This window comes from Narcine bancroftii, chromosome 3 (assembly GCF_036971445.1).
Source record: "Narcine bancroftii isolate sNarBan1 chromosome 3, sNarBan1.hap1, whole genome shotgun sequence".
Classification (NCBI taxonomy): Eukaryota; Metazoa; Chordata; class Chondrichthyes; order Torpediniformes; family Narcinidae; genus Narcine; species Narcine bancroftii.
Window position 1 is genome coordinate 329,177,598 of NC_091471.1, and position 24,297 is coordinate 329,201,894.

Below are 24,297 nucleotides of genomic sequence, written 5' to 3' on the forward strand. Positions count from 1 at the left end.
AGGGGACATTGCCTCAAGATCCAGGGGAGTAGATTTAGGACGGAGATGCTTTTCCCAGAGGGTGGGGAATCTCTGGAATTTGCTGTCCATTGAAGCAGTGGTGGTGACCTCAGTAAATATATTTAAGACGAGGTTGGGTAGATATTTTACTTTGGATGGGAATTAAGGGATATGGGGAAAAGGCAGAAAGGCAGGTTGGTGGAGACGATCAGCCACAATCACATTGATCAGCGGAGCAGGATTAACAGGCCGAATGGCCGACACCTGCTGCTGATGTCCTGGTTGGTCGCCTGAGCCCCTCGAGGATCTTTGGATCTGCACTCAGGGAGGTAGGGGAACCTCCCACCTCTCCCGGTACACAGGATAGGCAGTCATGCTCAGGAGAGCAAGGGTAGGGGGTCCCAATTCCAGCGCGGGGAGGGGAGCAAAATCCCCACCCCCCACCAATGCTCCCGACAATCCGTAACCCAGCCCCTGACACTCACTGGAATCCTTCACCACCACCTTCAGCTCCCCGCTGCCGGCTCCTTGCGTGTGCACCTTGAAGTCAGCTGTCTCCTTCAGCCGCACACCTTTGGGCTGCAGGCCCCGTCCCACAGCCCGGCAAGCGCTGGGGTTGCATGCTGTGGTGGGGGAAGGAGGGAGACAAGTCATCTCTGAGCATTCTCCTCCCTTACCCCCACCCCCCAGCCAGCGCAGTCCCCTTCCCAACCCAGCTGCCTTTCCTCCCACAGGAGACGAGGAGAAGGCGGGGTGGGGGGGGGGGGGCGGTGGGCAGTTCATGCACCAACTTTACCCCAGAGAGAGTGCATTAAGAGAGAGGAGTGGAGTCAGGGATGTCTGGAGTTGTGGTGGAAACATCCCAGGACGTTCAAACTGTGTCACAGCACGAAAAGTGACCAGGAATGCGACAGGAAATTCAACAGTCTTGCGGCAGCTTCACAGATGTCCATTCAGGAATCTGATGGCGGAGGGGAAGAAGCCATCCTTGTGCCATTGTGCTCATCTTCAGGCTCCTGGGCGTTTCCCCCCAAATGGTAGCAGAGTGGAGGACCTGGCCTGGGGGGGGTGGGGGTGAGTCTTTGAAGATAGATGCTGCTTTTTTAGGACGCCGACTTGTGTCGATGTCCTCAACGGAGTGAAGCCTGGTGCCCGTGATGTCACAGGCCAATTTAACAACCCTCTTGTCCTGAAAGTTGGCACCTCCGTACCAGGCAGGGATGCAACCGGCCAGAATGCTCTCCGGTGACGCAAAGAATGGCGGTCGGTGTGCCTGCTTCGCATTTGCATCGATCTGCAGGCTCCAGGAGAGTCAGGAGGTCGTATTGCAACTCTACAAATCTCTAGTGAGACCCCACTTGGAGGATTGTGTTCAGTTCTGGTCACCTCATTACAGGAAGAATGTGGAAGCTCTGGAGAGGGACAGAGGAGATTGACCAGGATGTTGCCCGGATTAGAAAATAAGCCTTAGCAGAGCTGGGACTTTTCTCTTTGGAGTGTAGAAGGATGAGAGGAGACTCAATAGAGGTCGACAGGATTCTGAGAGGCGTAGATAGGGTGGACGGACAGTGCCTGTTTCCCAGACATCAGGGGACGTAAAGTGAAGGGAGGGGGAGTTTTTTTATGCACAGAGAGTTGTGGGGGCCTGGAATACCTTGCTAGGGGGTGGAGGCCAGAACGTTTAATAGACAGGCCTACGGATGGAAGAAAAATAGAGGGTTACGGGGCAGGGAGGGGTTAATTTTTATATGGGTCAACACTACATCGAGGGCTGAAGGGCCTAGGCTGTGCTGCAGTGTTCTACATTGACCCCCAGGAATTTGACATTCTTGGCTCTCCACTGCTGAGCCCTCGATGAGGATTGGCTCCCTCTTCGAGACCCTCTTGGCCATGGTGGAGGATTGGAAAAGGGCGCAGGGCCCAAGGTGGTTGGTGGGGGGGGAGGGGGGGGGGCGTAGTTGGTCATTCGGATGCTGTGCTTTCCCAGAAGGAAAATCATGCCTGACGTCAATCGTCGATTCAGAGGATGAGAAAGAAGGCTGGGGATGGTGGGGGTTGGGCCTTTAGGATAAAGGAGGCAACACGAACCCGGAAGCAGAGGTTGGGGAGGTCTTCAGTGAGGAAACCTGTCAGAAGGATCTCCATGCTCCACCTGTAGAAGTTTCCAAGCATCTTTGGTGAAATACAGAATTTCCTCACCAAGTATAGCCGCAGGCAAGTCTTCTTCGTGATTGCATCGACATGGAGGCCCCAGGGCAGATCCTCGGAGAATTTGAAGCCTTCTCCATGACTGAGCCCTCGATGAGGACTGGGTCATGTTCCCCTGACTCCCTCCTGGTGTCCAAAATCACTTCCTCAGTTTTGCTGAGGTTGTTGGCGTGATACCGCTCAAGGGACTGATCTGTATCGCTGAATGCGCTCCCGTCTCGAACGGGGTGGGATGGGAAGATGGAGAATCTCCCACCGTGGGTTGATGGCTCGAGGCAAGGGGTCAACTGCCAGGAGGCAGGTTGGGACGTCATTCAAAGGGCCTGTCTCCACGATGCCTGACCACAGGGTGGGGGGGAGCGTGTTGAAGAGCGTGGCGGGAAACTCACGGCATCAGAAACAAAGGCGGCGACAGAAGACGCTCGGCTGCAGGGCCGTCCCATGGATAGTCGAGAGAGATGAAGTGAAAACACGAGCAGGAGAAGGGGGAGAGAGAGGAGTGGGGGGAGAGGGAGAGAGAAGGAAGGGGGAGAGAGAGAGGGAGGGGAGAGAGAGAGAAGGGGGAAAGAGAAGAGGGAGAGAGAAGGGGGAGAGAGAGAGAAGCGAGAGGGGAAAAGAAGACAGAGCATCACACCTAACTCCAGCCACACGATCCCCACCTGCTTCCACCTTGAACTCCCCACCAACTCCATTCCCTTCTGACCCCGGCGGAAGATCCAACACCTCCAGACCCCTACCCTGCTGAGCGTTACCCCACCCCCACTCTCGAGGGGAACCATTCAGTGGCCATTCAGCCCCACCTGATTTCCTCTCCCTCCCCAAAGACATCAATGTTGGGGTGGGGGGGGTGGAAAAGCCCCTCGGCCTACCGCCGGTCCCTACCTTTGGCAATGTTGACAGAGTAGGGGCTCTTAGGGATAGCGGCCCCAGCGAAGGCCACGGTGATTGTGTGAAGCCCCTCAACGCTGGGCCGGTAGGTGCAGCGGTAGGAGCTGTTGCCGCGGTCCTCCACGCTCACGGTGACTGTGTCATCCTTACCCCCAGGGTCCGTGACAGTGACGGTGACGGCGCCCACTCCAGCACCTGGTGGGCAGAGAGCAGAGGGGTCAGAGGGCACAGTTCCCACAATCTCCCTCGCTGGTTGGGTGTAACTGTGGCCTGACCCATCTCACCCAATCCCCGACCCCTCTTCACAACAGCCCCACCGATCTCCCCTCCTCAAACCCTCCGATCTCCCCTACCCCCTCCCCTCAACCCCTCCGATCCCAGCTCCTCACACCCTCTGATGACTACCCCCCTCCCCTCAACCGATCCCACCCAACCCCCTCCCCTCACACCCCTCAGCCTCCACTTCCCCTCCCCCTCCACAACAGCCCCTCTAAACCCACTGCAGCACCGCCCCCCCCACCTTCCTCTCAACCCCTCCGGCCCCATCTTATCCACTGAGTGAAATAGGAAAGTCTGCAGACGCTGAGACTGTGGTGAAGACACAGACGGGGTTGGGGGGTGGGGTATCACAGCCGGTCCTGCAGCCCCCGTAGGAAGTAAAGATGGATCGCTGGTGCTTCGGGCCTGAGCCCTTCCTCGAGGTTTGAGTAAACAGGAAATCTCAGAATACAGACAGTGCTGGGGTTGGGGGGGGGAGGATTCCAGACCATCACAAGGCATTTATAGCTTCATGCTGAACTCTTCCTTCCCAATCATTTTCCAAACAGTTGATTGTTGTTTCGTTGATGTCTCTTACTGACTTTACTCTGACCTGCAGTGTAGATGTCGAAGTAGGTGGCCTTGTTGGCAACATTCCCCACCGGCTCCAGTCCGGGACCCTGGGCCGTCACCTTGCTGGCGTCTCCCTGGGCCTTGCCGACCGTCACCTCGAACGGGCTCTTGGAGATGTGCTGTCCTGCAAACAGGACAGTCACCTGAAAGGATTGGGGTGGGGGGGAGAAGAGGGCAGGCTGTCAGGGTATCCGAACTGCCGGGTGTGGGGACGTCGGTCAGCAAGGAGGTGGGGCGGCTCTTCAAATCCGTCCCCTTTTGACGCCTGACGACGACGCCCTCTCCCTCCCTGAGGCAAGAGGAATCCAGCGGGATCCCGCCCAAGATTTCCACGCAGATTCGGCTTGGTCAGCCCAGCGGCCGGGACCAGGGTTCAAATCCCCACACCACCTGTAAGGAGTTTGTACATTCTCCCCAGTGTCTGCGTGGGTTTTCCCCGGGGGGGGCCTCCAGTTTCCTCCCACCATTCAAAAATGTACCGAGGGTTGTAGATCAGTTGGGTGTAATTGAACAGCACGGGTTTGTGGGCCGGTTACGACGCTGTACGTTAAAATTTAAATAAACTTGAAGAGCTGTGGAGACCCCGAAATGCATTGCCGGGGGTGGTGATGGAGGCTGGAAATGATTTTGTGGAGGTCCACAAGATGCTGAGGGGTGGAGACAGGATGAACAGTCATCACCTGTTTCCCAGGGCAGTGAACACCAGAGGACGTCCATACAAAGTGAAGGGAGGGAAGCTTTTTTTTAAAAAATCACACAGAGAATTGTGCAGGCCTGGAATGCCTCGCCAAAGGGTGGTGGTGGAGAATGGAGCATTTAAGAGACTCTTCGGCGGGCCCACAGATGGGAAACATACAGGTGGTCCCCATGAGTTGGTTGCAACCCGGATTGATCATTAAGTCAGGTTTGCCCACCACACATGATTAAACGAGACCATAAGGACATTTAAAAAAAGATTTTAAACAAATGAATCCTTCATGCAGAACGTAAACAAACGTACAGTGCAGTACCTTCAATACCAATCCTCTCCCCAATCCCCATGAGAAGTTCTGTTATATAATAGTCTTGGGGGCATGGGGTTGCCCCGGGGTGCAGGGACATCGAGGCTGCTGGTCCCCACCCAAATATACAGTAAAGTTTGTTTTTAAAAAACTTGGTCATTCATGAGTGGTAGGTTAGGACACTAGGTATACACAGAGAGGTTGGTTCTGAAGGTTAGGACACTAGGTATACACAGAGGTTGGTTCAGAAGGTTAGGACACTAGGTATACACAGATAGGTTGTCAACTGGATTCAATCTGGCTTGACGGGAGAAAACAGAATCATGGTGGATGGCTGCTTCTCAGACTGCAGGTCCGTGTCGAGCGGCGAGCCTCAGGGATCTGTGCTGAAACCATTGTTGTTTGTACATGGATGATACGCGGCAGGTTGGCTGATGACACTCGGGTCAGAGGCGTTGTGACTGTGAGTTGCTTGCAGAGGGATCTGGACCGGCTGGGGAATTGGGCCACTATACGGCTGGTGGAATTTAATGCAGATCAGTGTTTCACTTCAGACGAGCGAATCAGGGTAGGACATACACAGTGAAGGGTCGGCTACTAAGAAGCGCAGAGGAGCAGAGAGATCTGGGAATACAGAGACATTGTTCCCTGAAGGGGCTGTAAAGGAAGCTTCTGGCACCTTAGCCTTTACAAAATCAAAGTATTGCGTCTAGGAGCTGAGCTGTGATGTTGAAGTTCTTAAGTCACTGGGAAGACCGCACGTGCCTAACAGCAGGGAAGATGGAAAGAGTGGGGAGAAGATTTACTAGGACTTTGCCCGGACTTCAGGAGTTACCAGGAAAGGTTAAACAGGTTACTCCTTGGGACGAAGAAGGATGAGGGGAGACGAGATGGAGGTTTATGAGGGGTAGATGTGAGTAGGATGTTTCCCACTTAGATGGGGGGAGGTCATCGCTTTAGGGTGAAAGAGGAGAGGTTTTAGGGGAAGGTTTTTCATTCAGAGAGTGATGGGAGGGTGGAATGGTGTAGTGACTGCAGATTCCTTCTTGTGTGTTAAAAATAAATTGGATCAATACATGGATGGGAGAGGTCCAGAAGGTTATGGAATGAGAGCAAGTCAGTGGGACAAACTAGTGGTCGGCACAGACAGGAAGGGTCGAATGGCCTGTTTTTCTGTGCTGTAACGTTCTATGTGCAGGTGGATGCAACTTGTGTGGGTCGGATGTCAAGGTCTACCTGTATAGATGGTTACAGGTTAAGAAGAGATTTTTTTTAAGGAATATATGGGTTAGCACAACATTGAGGGCCAAAGGGCCTGTACTGCGCAGTAACGCTCCATGCCTCCCCTTACCTTGTGAAGGCCCACCACCTTTGGTATGTAGTACACAGAATAGGTCCGGTTTTTATCGTTGTTTGCTGTCACTTTCGCCTGTCCAGGTGGGAAAAAAATGAGTAAATGAAAACCCAGATTGTCAAGCAGAGAGCACTTCCATCTCCCAGGCCAAGGGACACATGATCGGTGGCATGATGACAAGAATGGGGGGGGGGAATGGAAAGGGGCCCCATTTTGTCCCCAACAGCGTGGCATTCCCTGGTGGACGGTCTCCAACTAATCCGATCAGGGATTGAGGAGATACCTTCCCCCACCCCCATAACCCACAACCGACTGAATCAGTGGAGGTGGAGCTCAATAACCTCGATCAAACACTCTAGTTCAGAGTAAAAGGGGCCAAATAGCCACTCTTATGACAGGAATTCTGTAAAATTGTGGGCAAGGAGAAGATTTGAACATCATGATAATTATTTGAATCTCATGCAGTCACAATCCAACAGCTTTTGAGAACAGCAGCCATGTTGTGATCGGTACTCCGGGCATTGCTCCCTTTGCAGAACACATCCTGCAGAAAATGTCATTCCAAACCAAGCACACAGATTCCAAGGAAGAAATCTCGGCCCTCCCATTCCCCCAGTCCCCCAGCAGACAGCAGAGAGGGGTCCTCACCTCCTCACGGTGACCAGCAGGGTCCTCAACGTACACCAGAACCTCGCCGAGCCCAGCGCTCACTGTCTCCACGGTGAATTCTGCCTTCCTCATCACCACGTTCCCGGTCGGTTCGATGCCTGAGATGGGGGTGGGGGGGGGGGAGGGTGGAAAGAATGAAAAGGAAAATGTGAGATATCGGTCTGGAGGCTCAGAAGACAAGCCAGAATGAAGGCACAAGACAGACCTGGTCCATAGGCGCGAGCTTTCTTCGGGTTCAGCTTGGGCCGGAGAGGGGCTCCCGGCTTGAGCTTGGCCTTGGGGAACTGTGACAAGTACGTCATGACCGAGTGCTCATCCACATTGGGATCCAGAATTTCTTCAGGGGTGATAACCTTGGAGAGGTGGGGGGGGGGGGGGGGTGGTGTGGAGAGAGAGAGAGAGAGAGAGAGAGAGAGGTGGCAGATTAAATAAACCAGATCATCGTAGTAAAACATGAAAATCTGCAGATACAGTGAATGAAGTAAAATCACAATAAAACGTAGAATTCTACAGCCCACTATACCCCCTTCAGTCCTCGATGTTATATTCCTTAAAAAGAGTACTCAACTCTCCCTACCCTGTAACCTATTTTCCTTCCATCCGTGGGTCAGTCTAAGAGTCTCTTAAATATTCCAGCCTCCACCACCACCATCTAGCGAGGTATTCCAGGCCCACACAACTCCCTTGTGTAAAAAAAAACTTCACTCTCTTCACTTTGTACAGACATCCTCTGGTGTCTGGGAAACAGGCGCTGGCCGTCCACCCTGTCTACACCTCTCAGGATCTTGTCGACCTCTATCAAGTCTCCTCTCATCCTTCTCTGCTCCAAAGAGAAAGTCCCAGCTCTGCTAACCTTGTCTCATAAAGACTTATTTTCCGATCCTGGTGAATCTCCTCTGCCCCCTCTCTCCATAGCTTCCCCATCCTTCCTGTAATGAGGTGACCAGGACTGAACACAATCCTCCAAGTGGGATCTCACCAGAGATTTGTAGAGTTGCAGCATGACCTCTCGACTCCTGAACTCAATCCCCCTGACTAATGAAGTCCCATTGGCCTTCTTAACTATACTATCGACCTGCACGGTGACCTGGAGGGATGTGTGATGCTGGAGAAACTCAGCAGATCAAACAGTGAACTTTATGTAGCAAATATAAAGATACAGAACCAACATTGTGGGCTTGAGCCCTTTGTCAAGAGGCGACCAAAATGTCAGCAGACACCTGAGCAAAATGGTGGGGAGGAGGAGCATGGTCCCACAGGTGATAAGGGAGGTAGAGCAAACCAGCAAACAGGTGGGGAACAGCTCTGTGAATGGGAGGAGAATAGAGGGGGAATTTTCTGCTATCCCTTCAGCTCAGTAGCAGAACGTAGAACAGTCACATTGAGCTCTGGCGCACCCTGGGACTGTGGGCTCAGCCCGCTCCTGTTCATGTTACTGACCCCCCCCCCACCACCAACTGCATGGCCAGATCCAGCTCTAACAGTGTCATCCAGTTGGTAGATCACACGGCGGTCGCCGGCCTCATCAGCAACGAGGAGTCGCTCTACAGAGAAGAGGTGGAAAATCTTGTGAAATGGGGTGAGAGGAACCACCTGGGTCTCAACGTGGACAAGACGAAGGAGATGATCGTGGATGTCAGGAGGACCAGGAACGAGCACCCTCCTCTACATGTCAACCAGTGTTCCTTGGAGTTCACTTAATGAGTGACCTATCGTGGAAACTCAAAATCTCCTCACTGATCAGGAAGGTGCAACTGTGACTGCACTTCCTGAGAAGACTGAGGTGGGCAAGGCTACCATGTGTCTGCCCTGTATAGGAGCTTCACGGAGAGCGTCCTGGCCGGCTGCATCACAGTGTAGGACAGTCGCAGCAGAGAAACGGGTCGGAGCTCCATCCACAGGACCATAAAAGTGGCAGAGAGGATCATTGGTGTCTCCCTCTTCCCCATCAACGTGATCGACCAGGATCATGGTCTGAAGAGGGCAGGCAAAATCATCAAGGACCCCTTTCCACCTCCGCACACGGCGTCTTTCAGCTGCTCCCGTCGGGGAAGAGATCCAGGAGCATCAGAGCCAGCACCACCAGGCTGACGAACAGGTTCTTCCCACGAGCTGATTAACCAAAGGAACCGCTCACACTGACCCTCCGAGACTCACATAGTCATGAAACTAGATTTATTTGTATCGAGGCATATGTATTGTTTGTCTGTGTGTGTGTATGTCTGGGCGTGCCTGCATGTTTTGCACCAAGGACCAGAAAACGCCGTTTCGTCACGTTGAACTTGTGCAATCAGATGACAAAACGTTTGACATGAACTGGGACCTGTTCTTTCCCTCCCCACCACACCTGAAGTCATCACCCTGTGGCAGAGGGGCCGTCCACCCACTTACCTGCGGAATTCCCAGCCAGTCGTCAGCCTGCTGCATGGCTTCCCGGGCATTGTCCACAGGCCTCGTCCCATCCCACGTCTCCCAATCAGGGCACAGGCCTGCACAGAGGGAAAACAGAGAACGTCAGGCACAGGAGGCCAAAGGTCGCTCAGCCACACCGGATGGAGACCCTCGTTTTCCCTCCCCCCTCCCCATATCCAGTCCTGGCCCTCGTTCCAGTCTGGTGAAACAGCAGCACTGCCTGTGGGACCAACCAACCAGTCCGACTGCAGGCAGCTCCATTTGGGCTTTAACCAGCCCATTAAAGGAGCCGACGCTGGCGCTATTTAAAACATTGCAGCATCTGCGCCCAAGATGGTAGCACCTGTGATCAGCAGCATGGTTGCAGGTCCGGCGCTGGGCTCCAGAAAACGGGGAGATCAACCCCCCCGCCCACTGTCTGAGGAGGAGAAGCAGAGGAGATGGCTCTCAGGACGGTGACCAGCAAGAGAGAGGGAGCTCTGCGACTGAAAAACACACACGGGTGATGGGGCTGCTAGCGACTCGAGGCGAGGAACCCGTGCAGGTTGCTGTGGTTGAGGGACTTGCGCCAGGGCTGCGGACTGACTGGAGGGGGCACCGGTTATTGGAACCGGGACGTGAGAGGGCACCGAAGCGATTCCCGATCCGTGTGGGAGGTTCGGATCTGGAACTCGGACTGCTGATGGTTTGAACCAGACTCTGCAGGAGTGCTGGAGGCGAATCCATGTACGCTCGATGGCGGGGGTGGGGTAACGACTCCCTTCTGCCTCTCTTTCTCCGACTGTAAGAGGTGCTTCAGACAATTTCTGCCAATGGCGAATCTGTCCTGTATTACGGGTGATTATGTGTAATATTACACCGTTTTTATTACATGACAATGAAGGATCTAGTTGTTGACCAGCACCTCCCTAGCTATGGAAACCCAGTGTAGAGTGAATTTGTCACTCTGCACAACAAAGATTTTGCTTCCTGAACAATGTTGGGTGTATTTCGCTGCTGATCATGAAAATCACCTTAAAATCTTTCTATCACATACCATTCTTTAGATACAACCTGCTTTTCAGTCATATTTTAAGTCTATGAGAACATTGTCCGGTAAGCCTTCAGATTCCTGGGGGGTCGACATCTCCAAGGATCTGTCCTGGAGCCTCCACATCAAGGCGATCACGAAGAAGGCCCACCAGCGGCTCTACTCTGTGTGGTGTCTGAGGAGATTTGGTGTGAGACTCTCTACAGGTGGACCTTGGAGAGGATTCCGGCCAGTTGCGTCACTGCCTGGTAGGGAGGCGCCAACTCTCAGGACAAGAATAATCTCCAGTGGGCTGTGAACCCAGCCTGCGACATCACGGGCACCAAACTTCACTCCATAGAGGACATTGACATGAGGCAGCATCAAAAAAAAAAGCAAAGACCGCACACCCCCCAGGGTAGGCCCTCTTCATTCTGCTATCATTGGGGAAAAGGTCCAGGAGCCTGAAGACAAGCACTCAGCAGCACAAGGACAGCGTCTTCCCCTCTGCCATCGGGTTCCTGAACGGACAATGAACCCCAGACACGGCCTCAATCTTCGTGAACTTTTATTTTAACAATAATGTAGTACAGTGGTTATAATATGAATGTTTGCCCTGTGATACTGCCGCAAAAACACCAAATTTTATGACAATAAATCCTGATTCTGATTCTGAAGCAAGCTGTTTTGGTCAGTCCAAGCATGCACTCAGTACAAATGTTGCCCTAGGCCTGGGCACGCTTTGTTAGGATAGATGCAGACAGACTATAGAAGCCGCTCACGTATAGCGATGATGTGCATTACCTGGATCTAGATCAGTAGCTCTCAACCTTTTTCTTCCCACTCACATCCCACTTTAAGTAATCCCTGGCCTTTTAGTGCTCTGTGATTAGTGAGGGATTGCTTAAGATGAGATGTGAGTGGGAAGGGAAGGTCGGGAATCTAATTGTTACTGAAATATTGTCATTGTCCCATTTCCTTTGGAGTTCTGAAACTGTGCACATAACGAATCAACAAGGGATGATTAAAACAGCGGTTTTCAAACCTTCCCATCCCACTCACCTTTATCCCACACTAATCACAGAGCACCTCTGGCGTAGGGATTGCTTAAGGTGGAAGGCGAGTGGAAAGAAAATGGTTGAAAACCCCCCCAAGGTAGATTGAATGCACGTTGATCCACAAGTTCTTCGGGCAATAGCTCACAGTGAGTGTACTTAACCACAGCATTTATTGTTTGGTAGAAGATGTGCTGGTGAAGTCAGAGAAAATGGTACGGAGGGCATTTAGACATGTCATGGAGGGGACTTTCTTGGCCACCACAGAGCCCCGAACGACACCCAGCTGATTGATAACAGACTTCAAGGCGACAAAACCAGCGACACGTGGTTGAAAAACTCATTTTTCGCGGGCGCGGTGAACAGTTTCACCAGGCCATTTGCGACTGGGTAACCGGGGGCAGGAGGTGGAAAATTGAATCTGCCAGTGCCAGCCAACTCTCGTCGGACACTGACTCCGAGAACCATCAGACGAAAATCGGCAGCAAGACATTCGAACTGGCACGATGTGTCAGCCTCGTGATGTGATTAAACGAGCTGAATTCAAGAAAAGTTAATTTAATGTTCCTCCAACTTCCGACATGATCCAGCAAATCTGAAATTAGCCTGAAGTTGCCTATCGAAAACCCCAATTAACTTTCAGGAAGTCAACCTTATGATAAAAACTCTTGTCCAGCATTATCAGAAGCCTGCAGCCAAGACTCGCTTTACTGACAGAATAAAACTCTCTCCAGTCAGATGGCCGTGACAGAGGTCTCTGGGTTGCTTTTTTTTTATTCCCTCCCCGTTCTCCCTCTCTGGCTTCATCGTCTAAGGTGAAGAGTTCGTCAAGCACATCCGGGGTCGCACTGTTTACACCCTTCAATGTACAGGTCTGTCTGAATCTGGTGAGGTGGCTTTGTTGTCAGTAGCACCTGGGTCGCCCTCCTGGGTACGATTACTGGGGCAAAGCATCTTTTAGCCTGCAGGGGAATCGACCCATTAAATCGCCAACACTTCACCCAGGAGTTTCCAGGTAACCGGGGGCTGGCCATTTTCCCGTTCAAATCACCCGTGGACACAACCTGGGTATGTGGAACTGGGCTCCCCGACTCCCTTGGAGGTCGGTCATGGACCCGGTCGGATTCCAACGTGGTTGCCCGGGTTGGACTGCCGCATAACTGGGGTGCTAGTTGCCTGGTGAACCCCATTTTACACAGTAGTTTGAAAGAGCCCAGAGTCCCAAAGAAAATCACCATCCAGTGACCATGAGACTTAAAAATTTCTTCATACTTACCAGTAGCTTCATGATAACAATCCAATTAAAATATTTAAATTGGGTAAGATAAAAGTTAGCCCATGGTTGAGATGATTTAGAGAATGGTGTAGATTGGGCCGTTAAATGTGTTATTTGTCCAGGGGAGTCTTTCTTCTTTTGAACAACCTTCAGTTAAGAACAAAAGTTTTTGGTTTCTACAGATGAGAGATTTTTTTTACTATCTCAATTACAGGCTCTAATTTTGGAGGTAGGGGAGGGTCATTGGAAGCTGAGAGGTGACTATATTCCAGTGCTCGAGAATTTGGTGGGGAGGGTGCTGTCAACTAAAAATGAGCCGGGGTGGTGGGGGGGAAGGGGTGCCACCGATGGATGTTCACTCTTCTGACCCATGGCCATGCACGGCTCGAACCACGTCATCCATCATGCGGGCGACACGGCAGCAGTGGACCAAATCCATAAGAATGGGGGGGGGGCGGGGTCAGCGTGAAGAGACGAGGTGCGGTCGCTAACGGACTGGGGCAGAACCGACAGCCTGCATCGGAACGTTAATCAAACAAAAGAGACACTTATCGACTTCAGGAGGGACTGGGGTGGGGTGAGGGGTGTAAGATCAAGCTTCATTGACCATTAACAGCTCGACCAGTGAGGTTGTCAAGAGGATCAAGTTCCTTGGAGTGCACTTGTTATTTATGACGTGTTGTTGGGAATAAGAAAGGCTCCATTGGATAAAATTTTAAAAGCATGGAAACAGGACCAACAGCTTTCAATTCCTGAAGAAACTTGGAATGTAGTTTTCAAATGGGTTAATCCCTCTTCTTTATGTGCCTATCACTCTTTCCTACAATTCAATGAAGTCCATAGGGCTCACACATCCAAAATCAAACTATCTCGTCGTGATAAATGTGGATGATTCACTAACTCGTATGTTCTGGACTCATGAGAAATATTGGATCGAAATACTAGTTAATTTTAAACCTAATCTCTTAACTGCTTTATTTGGTATTGCTGGAGAGAGAGGCATAATGTCAACAGCATCTGATTTGTATGCATGAGCTTTTATTTATCTGGTGGCTAGTGGGTGGTGTGGCTCAAACGGAGGGATGTTACCCAGCCTAATCAATGGCTATGTGACGACACGAACTTGGAGAAGATTCGATGCTCGATTTCCGATGTGAATGTAAATCTTCTAACACCATGGGGACCCTTTTTTAGTTACTTTTATAATCTTTGATTTGTTACGAAGGTAGAACTGTCGACTAATGAGGTAATTTATCACTCTGAGAAGAATTCGGTCTTCCTTTTCTTTTTTGCCCAAACAACTTCATTCTTAGTCAGGGGTTTAGATTTTATTTTATAATAACAATATAATTTGATTGATTAAAACATGGGGAACTAAATTGATTTAAGTGTAACGTACCTTCTTGAACTTTAACATGTATCCATATTTTTGATGTTAATAAAAATATAGAAAAAGACAGAAGCTAGCTACAGACCAAACCGAGAATCGCTTTGTGACGATGCTCACCCACCTACCAGCCACACCCACTGGTGTACCAGTATGTTCGGGAGCCGCCTTATACCACTAATATGAGCTAAAGCCATGAAATTCAGACTGAAATTGGGGTCTTGTCTTATCTGAAGGTCCCCTTATCCACTGAAATAGATGGTCCATAAAGGGCCTGCTGAGTTCCTCCAACATTGGGTTTTTACTTCAACCGCAGAGTCTGCAGGCTTTCGTGTCTTACTATCGACAACCCAAGTTCTCCGCACTTGCTCAACCCTAAAATTACTTCAGGAGCACTTCAGATCTGTCTTCACTACTGAAATATTTAGCACTGCAAATGTTTCAATTCGCCAGTAGAAGAAACCGGTCCACAGAGCCTTGACCCCTCACTCTGCCCTGGCCCACCTGGAGAACAATGCTTCATACGTTTAACTTAGCATTTAATGTGATAATTCTCCAGAGGTTGGTGGAGAAGATGTCCTCGCTGTGACTCTGTCACTGGATCCTGGACTTCCTAACGGAAGGACTGCGGTCTGTCAGGGTCAATAGCAGAACATTGAACACCATCACGCTGGTGAACCTCAGGGCCGTGCGCTCGGCCAGCTCCTGTTCACCATTAACCCACAGTTGCGACAACCAATCCAGCTTCAACAGAGTTATAATTTGTAGATCCCACAGCGGTCGGCGGCCTCATCAACAACAATGAGAAGAGGTGGAAAATCTCGTAGTGCAGGGCGAGAGTAACCACCTGGGTCTCAACATGGACAGGACGAAGGAGATGATCGTGAACGTCAGGACCAGGAACAACCACCCTCCTCTACACGTCAACCACTGTGCAGTGGAGAGCCCCAAGTTTCTTGGAGTTCACGTAATGAGTGACCTATCGTGGCACACAGACGCACACACTCACAGACGCACACACTCACAGACACACACACTCACAGACACACACACATACATACACTTACACAGACACCCTCACAACCCCACCAACACACACAGACACACATTTATAAACATGCACACAGACACACACACACATTCAAACTTAATTAGGCCATGGTTCAAGTGCTGGGAACTGGAGTTAGTACAAATCGTAAACAACGGCTGGAAACGTTCAGCAGGTGGGAGAGCTCCTGTGCCCAGAGAAGGTTTGAGGTCCTGCGCTGTTACCATGAGGAAGGTGCCAGAACCTCTGGTCCCGGAACAAACTGCAAGTGTTTCCAGTAGCCTGGGTTTACCGCAGTGCAGAGGCCTGGCTGGCCACTGCAGAATCAGCAGGTTGACTGTGCCACATGGCTGTGAGTACTGGCATGGCAGAGGAAACCACCAGGGTGTGCCACATTGACTCATCGCAGCCAGATCCTGGCCATACGTCACACAGGGAGGAGTGCCAGGCAACCTTAGAGTGATAGCAGATGGCATCTACACAAAGCCCTGGAAAATCTGGACAGCAAAGACTCATACATCAGGATGCCCTTTATCGACCACAGTTCAGCATTTAACACCATCCCCTTAAAACTGATCAGCAAGACCTGGGGGTTAATGCCCACTGTGTAACTGGAGTGTGGATTTCCTCACCTCCAGACCACAGTCAGTGAGGATCAGTAAGAATTTCTCCTCCCCAATCTCCATCAGTACTGGACCACCACAGGGCTGTGTTCTTAGCCCCCCTGCTCTACGGTAGTGGGTTGTATAAAGGAAGGGGATGAGTCGGCCTACAGGAGGGAGATTGAAAACTCGGATGGATGGGACACCAACAACAAACTCACGCTCATCGTCACCAACACCAATGAGCTGATTGTTGACTTCAGGAAGGGAATTGGGGGCATCAGAGGTGAAGAAAGGGGAGCAAATTTAAATTCTTGGGTGTCACCATCTTAAAGGATCTTTCCTTGGCCCAACACACCAATGACATCGTGAAGAGAGCCCGTCAGCACCTCGACTTCCTCAGGAGTTTCCAGAGGTTCGGTACGACCCTGGCAAATTTCTAGAGGTGCGGCGGAACGTGTGCTGACCGGCTGGTGTGGGGACACCAATACCACCCCCCTCCCACCTCCCCGACCATAAACCCTGCAAAAGGGTAGTGAACGTAGTCCAGGAACATCACAGGCAAAACCCTCCCCTACCATCGGGAACATCTATGGGGGAACGCTGCTGTCGGAGAACATCAGCGATCATCCAGGGATCCGCACTGCCCAGCAAACTCTTGGTTCTCGCTGCTGCCGTCAGGAAAGAGATCTAAGGACAACAGGTCTCGCCCCACCAGGTTCAGGAACAGCTGCTCCCCCTCCACCGTCAGACTCCTCAACAACAAACTCTATCAGGGGCTCATTTAAGGACGTGCACTTTATTGATTTTTACCTTCTCTGTGTCACACAGTCAGTTTGTTCACATTTTTTTATCTGTTCACACATGTACGTTGAGTACAGATTTTTTTTTTGCAGGGCCAGTAAGTGGAAATTCTGCCGCATCCACAGGGAAACTAATTTCCAGGTTCTACGCAATGTCGTGGATGTCCTCTGACAGTAAATCAGAAATATGAAAATGGTCCTTGTTGGGATGAAACCCCTCCTGTACTGGCAACACTATCACCAGTGCAGACCCATGAGGAGCAGGGAGTGGAGACACAGGGCTTCTCCCACAGGGTCCAACCACTCGGTCCTGGTGCCGGCGGTCCATGCCCAGGACAGTGGTGCCTGTAATTGGCAGCAGGCTTGCAGAGTCTGGGGGAGCAGAGGGACCAGCACAGGGTGCCAGAAAACAGAGAGACCGACCTCCCCCCTCCCTGAGAAGGGGGAGCAGAGGAGATGACCAGCAGGGATGGTGGCGGCGGGCCAGCGAGGAGGGCTCCATGGCTGAAGGAACCTCACGGGCAGGGCGGGACTGCTGGCAATTCAAGAGGCGAGGAAACCCTCGCGGGCTGCTGCGGACCGGCCAGAAGGTGGCACCGGGGTTCAGAACCAGGACACGAGGGGTGCCAAGGGCGCTGTGTCGTGGAGGAAAATCCACAGGGAATTGGGGGGGGTGGGTGGAGAAAGAAGAAAACTCCGACTGTAAGAGGCGCTTCAGGCAATTTCTGCTGATGGCGAGTTCACCTTACAGCCGCCGGAAACACGTTCCTTGTAATACTATGCTGTCTTTGTTGTGCCCTCTTGTCCTGGACACCCCCACCGTGGAGAAACCTCATTACATCTACTCTGCCCAGGTCTTTCTGCGTTCAAAATGCCTCCACAAGGTTGCCCCTCATCCTTCTGTCCTCCCAATGAGTGCAGAGAATCTAGGCAACATCTTTTCTGAGTTAGTTTTGGTCTCCTTATCAGCGGGGAGGCCTTCTCGTAGAGGAAATGCAGTAACAGTGTACCAGACAGTTAACAAAAGCTGGGAGGAACTTGGGAGGCAGGCAACAACCACAGAGGGAAATGGACCGTTGACAACTCAGCACAGTGAAAGGTAAGACATGAGAATCTGCAGACCCCACAGTTGAAATGAAAACACCATGCTGGAGAAACTCAGCAGGTCTTTCTTTATACAGCAAAGATACATAACCAACATTTCAAGCCCTTCAAGGGATGAACAAAATGTCGGCAGGCGCCCGACACAAAATGGGGGTGTGGTAGGGGGAGGAGCATGGTCCTACAGGCAGGAGGTGGATAAGGGAGGGAGGACATGCCAGCAAGCAGAGGGAGGGGGCAGCTCTGTGAGTGGAGAGGGAAGGGGCAAGGTGGAGAGCTGGAGGACGGGGGAAATGAGGTAGAACGGGGAACAACCCAGCAAGAACCAGAGACGTCTAAGCCATCCGGTCGGAAAGTCGAGTGCTACTCCCCCAATTTACAGGTGGTCTTGGTGGGACGGTACACGAGGCCACGGGCAGATGTGCAAGTACAGGATTGGGGCGCAGAATCGAAGGGGGGATGTCAGCCGCTGGGAGATCCCCATCACAGACAGAGAAGGAGCGAAGGGGCTCAGCGACCAATCCCTGTAGTGGTGGGGTCACGTGGACCTCTACGTCTGGAATCTGGTGGGAGTGGGGATCATGGAAGGTCACGTGACCTCTCCGTCTGGAACAGAGTCAGAAGTTGCGTCACCTGCCAATCAAGGTTGGACTCTAATCACCCCCCCCCCCCACCCATTAGTGCCCACCTGACCCTTGGCCCCTTTCAGCACCTAGAGATTACATGGACCGGACCCTCCATTTCACTGTACTATAAAGCCCACCACCTCTCCCTCTCCATGGGATGAACCCTGCTCCACTCCAGGTCTCAAACTGTGGACGATGCTGGTGGAGTCAACGGTAGGGTGTGTACTACATAGGGATCAGGGCCATTAGATAGCACTGGCGCTGTGCCCACATTAGACAAGGAACGGCAGGTAACGTGCTGTAATCCTTGGTTGTTACAAGTCCACACATAGTTGCTGATATCAGTAGTGTTGAATCTGATGCGACTGGGCTGAACTGTGTCGTGTGGTTGAGAGAACCAGTGGGTTTTAGTGATACCTGTGATGCCACTTTCAGGAAATTATGTCTCTGTATTCCCAGATCCCTCTGATCTATTGCACTCCTCAGAGCCCGACCTTTCACCTTGTACGCCCTTTCTTGGTTTGTCCTTCCAAAATGCAACACCTCGCCCTTGTCTGCATTAACCTCCAATGGCCATTTTTCAACCCATTTTTCCAGTTGGTCCAGATCCCTCTGCAAGCTTTGAAAACCTTCCTCGCTGTCCACAACACCTCCTTGTGTCAGTCCCCACACTGATCCATTGTCCCACTCTTTCCCCACATCCACATGTCAGTCCCCACACTGATCCCACAGCCCTGTGTCGGTCCCCATATTGATCCCACTGCCCCTCTCTCCCCAAAGCCACATGTTGGTCCCCACACTTATCCCACCGCCCTTCTCTCTCCCCCACACCCCCATGTCAGTCCCCACACTGATCCCACTGCCCCTCTCTCCCCAAAGCCCTGTGTTGGTCCCCACACTGATCCCACTACAGTAAAAGGATGTTAAACGCCGCACACTCTGAATAGGGTTCAGAACTATCTGAGGTTTCAGGCATCTGCCGGAGGGGTGCGGGTGGGGATGGGGGTGCAGTCCATGCAACATAGTCCCCCACAGATAAAGGGGTGGGGGGGGGGGGAAAGACAATAAATCAAAAATCTCAGACTCGATGAATTGAGCAATGCAAGCATGTGAATGAAGGGTGTGTGAAGTTCTACATGGTCTGAACTGAGAAGGGAGCGCTAAACAGTAGCCGAGAAAGGGCCGAGCACTGGTGTCATTGGTGGGGGGTGGTGTGGACTGCACTGTTGCTGCAGGGTTTCAGCAGAAATTTATAATTGTTTTGATGAAAATATCCCAGTCATTCATTCTAACAATAAACATTTTTCATCATCCCAGCTCACACATATCAAGGCTAAAACTCGATGCTCATTTACTTTTAGAACCTCCAGTCAGAGCTGTCATTATGACCCAATGACCCTTGGGATCACGTGGTTTCACCATCAGCAAGCGCTGTTGTTTTTGTTGCTGCTGGAGTTTTTACAGTCGCTGCTTTCGTCAAATGTTCTGGGATTTTAACTACAATACCGCAGTCGTTAGTATTTGGAACTGATAGCAATAACTTTTTTTGAGAATGAAGGAAAAGGAGAAAAAAAATCAAAAAAAGTTTCTGCTCAGTTACGAATAACGTCATAATTTTTTGGTGTTCGAATTCATATAATCCAAAAAATAATCAATTTCAGCAACTTTCAACTATGACATTTTTACAACGATATATATTTTCATTTGGGAGTATTTTTTTTTTAATTTAGACCTACAGGACAGTAACAGGCCTTTCTGGCCCACGAGCCTGCACTAAGCATTGACCTACAACCCCCGATACGTGTCGAAGGGCAGGAAAGCCCCCACAGGGGAAAACCAGGGGGGTGATGGGGAGAACATACAATAGTCAGCGTGGGGATTCAAACCCTGGGTCTCAGTCACCGACACTGGAGAGGGGTTGTGCCAACCGCTGAACTGACTGTGCTGCCAAACACCAACCAGGCCACCTTGTATGCATTTGAATACATTATTTGGCCAAATCTCACATAACAACAAGGGTTAACATTAAAATCAACATAATGTTGATGTAGATCTGAAACATTTTAATTTCAAATTCTCTTGTCTTCTTCCTGAATGTTTACTTTAACCACACAAAATTATGTAAACGTAAATATATTCAGGCCGTGTGTATGATATTGTAATTTAAAGGTGTAGCTGTTTATGGGTGTTCGAAGGTTACATCAGGATCCAGACAGGATGTGGAGACAGGCGGAGAAGTGGCAGATCAATCTGGATCAGTGTGAGGTGATGTGTTTTGGAAGGACAAACCAGAAGGGTTAATGGTCAGTTACTGAACAGTGTAGAGGAACAGAAGGGCCTTGGGGAAAATCCACACATCCCTCAAGGTTGCCGCGCCGGTCAATAGGATAGTTAAAGTGGGTATGGGACACTGGGCTTCATTAGTCGGGGGGGGGGGGGGGGGATGGAGTTCAGGAGTCGAGAGGGCATGTTGGAATTCTACAAATCTCTGGTGAGACCCCACTTGGAGGATTGTGTTTGGTTCTGATCACTTTATTACAAGGAGGATGTGGAAGCTACAGAGAGGGGGCAGAGGAGATTGACCGGGATTGGGAAACAAGTCTTTACAAGGCAAGGTGAGCAGAGCTGGGACTTTTCTGTTTGGAACGTAGAAGGATGAGAGGAGACTTGATCGAGATTCTGAGAGGCGTAGATAAGGTGAACAGCCAGCGCCTGTTTCCCAGGGCAGGATCAGCAAACACCAGAGGATGTCCATACAAAGTGAAGCAAGGGAAGTTTAGAGGGCAAGTTTTACAGAGAAATTGTGTGGGCCTGGAATACCTCACCAGGGGTGGTGTGGAGGCTGGAGCACTAGGGGCATTTACAAGACTTTTAGACATACAGATGGAAGGAAAATAGAGGGTTAAGGGGTAGGGAGGGTTTAGTACATTTTTTTTTAAAAGGAATATATGGGTCAGCCCCATATTGAGGGCTGCACTGGGCTGTTGATCTCACTACGATTCCTATTACATTCAGTGGTAGACGGGAATTACAATTTACAAGCAACATTGGTACTAAAAACATCACCAATGGTCAGGTGTCGGAGCTGGGCCATTAATCAGCCAAAGGAGGTGTGTGACAGAGTATATAGATATGTTTTTGGAAAATAAATTGGGAAAGGTTTGTTAGTGTAGGTCATATACAAACACTTTAAATCAGATCTTATTTGAAATACTTGAGCTCTGCTAATGCAAGACATATCAGCTCCACAGCTTATGCAAGAGCTTTGGAGAGTGCTCAAAAGACTTCACTAATGGATTATTAACAAAAGGCAACAGAAGAAAGATCTTGTTGGAGCCACAGATTGTCTGGAAGAGAACTTGTTGTTCTAAGAGGGTCATGTGGTTTTGCAAGCAGAGAGAGTCAAACAAGTTTTTTCTCTCTAAGAGAGAGGGAGAGAGAGACCCACACACACAGATCACTTCTACAGTGTAATAGCTAGCAGAAGTAGCTGGGACTAGAACAGGACAAGCTGGCAAGCTTGTGGAGAGCCCCATTTGGAAGACAGCTGGTCAAAGGCCTTGTGGTTCTTGCAAGAGGAGAAGACTGGTTGCCTAATGTTTCACTTGGAATAAGTGAAACAGAAATTAACTCTGTGGTGACCTGAAAGAAAGAGGTTATCATCTGGAGAACCCCGAGGGGGAAAGTTTCATCAGCAAGACACTAGAGTGGCTGATGGAAGTACATCAGTTCCGGATGTCACAAAACAACAAATCTCTCTGAATACCGACAAGAACCTTCCTGAATGGTAACCATTTACCTTTCAAGCACCAAAGCCTGGTGAACTTTTTGCATGTTAAATTCTGTGCACAGTATAAGAATTGCCTGCAACCAGTGAACTTGGAGGAATGAGAAGTGAGATTGGACTGTGAACCAAAACACTTTTCTGAACGTACATGCACATTACATACACGCGCGCTTAGATTTAGAAGGGGGTTCAGTTTATTTCTATTTTCATCTTTAAAGATAATTAAAAGCAACTTTTGTTTAAGTAACCATTTGTCTTGGTGAATATCTATTGCTGCTGGGTTTATGGGTCCTCTGGGCTCGCAACAGGTGCAAGGTGCTCCTTCCGTCTGATAGCCAACAGGTCACCCTTGGGTCACGTGAAGCCGTGGCTTGCGGATGGTTCTGCAAACCAGTGGCCAGGGTTACCCATCCAGTGTGGACACTGCAACTGAAGGCAGCAATGGGCAACCCCTTCGGTAACATTTCCCCCTTGCCTAATCGAAGATGGTGGCGCTGGTGTGGACCGCGCAGGGAGTGGAGATACAGCAAACCCCGCCCCGCGGGATCCAGTCGCCCAGTCGACTGTCCCTCCATATGGGCTCTGAGTGGCCCCCTTGGGGAGGGGGGAGCCAACAGGGGTCTCAGTCAAAATCCCGCAGGAGGGGTGGGTATCCGTGCCCACTTCTCGGTAGCGGCCACAAGGGAATGCAGACTCCGGGGAGGAGGTGGGGGGAAGCAGAGGGATTGGAGCAGGGCACCAGAGGATGAGAAGATCAAACCCCCCCCTCCCCAGCCGTCGGAGAGGAAGAAGCGGAAGAGGCGGCAACAGACAAGCGAGGGGGACCCTGCGGCCAGCGCATGCAGCGGGGCTGCTGGTAACCCAAGACTGGCGTCGGGGCTACAGGCGATTTCTGCCGGACCAGGTGATGCCACTGGGGTCGGAATGGATCAGTGGGTGTTGGGAGGCAGAGGAATGGAACCCTCACCTGGAGCACAACTGTCCACCAAGGCACCCAGGGCCTTGCCAGACTGCCAGTCGCGGCTGAAGTTGGTGATGGGCATCTCAGGCAGTTTGTTCTGGATCCAGCCAGCAGCCGCTGCTTAGGGGTCTGCTTCTTTGCCTCATCGTCGTCCTCGTCCCAGACGGGCATGGAGATCGAGTAGTGGAGAATGAGCGTCCAGATCAGGCCCAGGATCAGCTTCAGGTTCCCGTCCACGATGGCCTTGCTGTCTGTGAAAGATGGTGGGATTGGTTGGGGGAGAGAGAGCGCATGACAGACACTAAAGTACTCGCTGGTTTGATTCGATCACCCTGGAGGTGGTGGGGGGGGGTCACACAAGCAACCAGTGTGGGTGGGGGTGGGGGGGGGGGGGTTGGGGGGAATGTCAGAGAAGGTCTTGCTGACTATGGAGCGAGGGATGAGGACAAGTGGGTTGGGAATGGAAGAGATGCAGGGAATCTCCAGTTTACTGTAGGCACAGAATCCGGGAGTAGAGGGGCTAGAACTACATGGAATATTACCTCACAGTACAGGCCCTTCGGCCGTCCATGTTGTGCTCACCCTCCCTGCCCCGTAACGCTCTATTTTTCTTCCATCTGTGGGCCCATCTAAGAGTCTCTTAAATGTTCCAGTCTCCACCCCCACCCCTGGCGAGGCATTCCAGACCTCCACAACTCTTGTGTAAAAAAAAACCCACCCCTAATCTTCCCTCCCTTCACTTTATACAGACGTCCTCTGGTGTCTGGGAAACCAGGCGCTGGCCGTCCACCCTGTTTCTGCCTCTCAGAATCTTGTTGACCTCTATCAAGTCTCCTCTCATCCTTCTACACTCCAGAGAGAAAAGTCCCAGCTCTGCTAACCTTACCTCATAGGTCTTGTTTCCCCCAATCCTGGTTTTTGGGAGTCGCTATCTCAGAGGATCTTTCCTGGACCCAACACACCAATGACATTGTGAAGAAAGTCTGTCAGCCCCTCTACTTCCTCAGGAGTTTGGTACGACATTGGAAAACCTGGCAAATTTCTACAGAGGTGGGGTGGAAATTGTTGTCCGGCAGTATCAGGGTCTGGTATGGGGACACCAATACCCCCTGATCGTAAAGCCCTGCAAAAGGGAGTGGACGCAGACCAGGAACATCACAGGAAATTCTTCCCCCACCATCGAGAACATCGACAGGGGATGCTGATGTTGGAGAGCAGC

At 51.1% G+C, this 24,297-nt stretch overlaps 1 protein-coding gene across 1 annotated transcript in view; it reads right to left on the reverse strand.

Annotated features, from left to right (window-relative positions):
* Positions 1-23,919, reverse strand: part of flna (filamin A, alpha (actin binding protein 280)) — a 98,377-nt gene extending 74,458 nt beyond the window's left edge. The window contains 10 exon segments of the mRNA XM_069923273.1: positions 486-623; positions 3,091-3,291; positions 3,968-4,130; positions 6,340-6,417; positions 6,991-7,109; positions 7,217-7,364; positions 9,403-9,500; positions 23,085-23,189; positions 23,192-23,329; positions 23,826-23,919. Coding sequence (XP_069779374.1) covers positions 486-623; positions 3,091-3,291; positions 3,968-4,130; positions 6,340-6,417; positions 6,991-7,109; positions 7,217-7,364; positions 9,403-9,500; positions 23,085-23,189; positions 23,192-23,329; positions 23,826-23,919 — 1,282 coding nt within the window.
* Between the last annotated feature and the right edge of the window lie 378 nt (positions 23,920-24,297).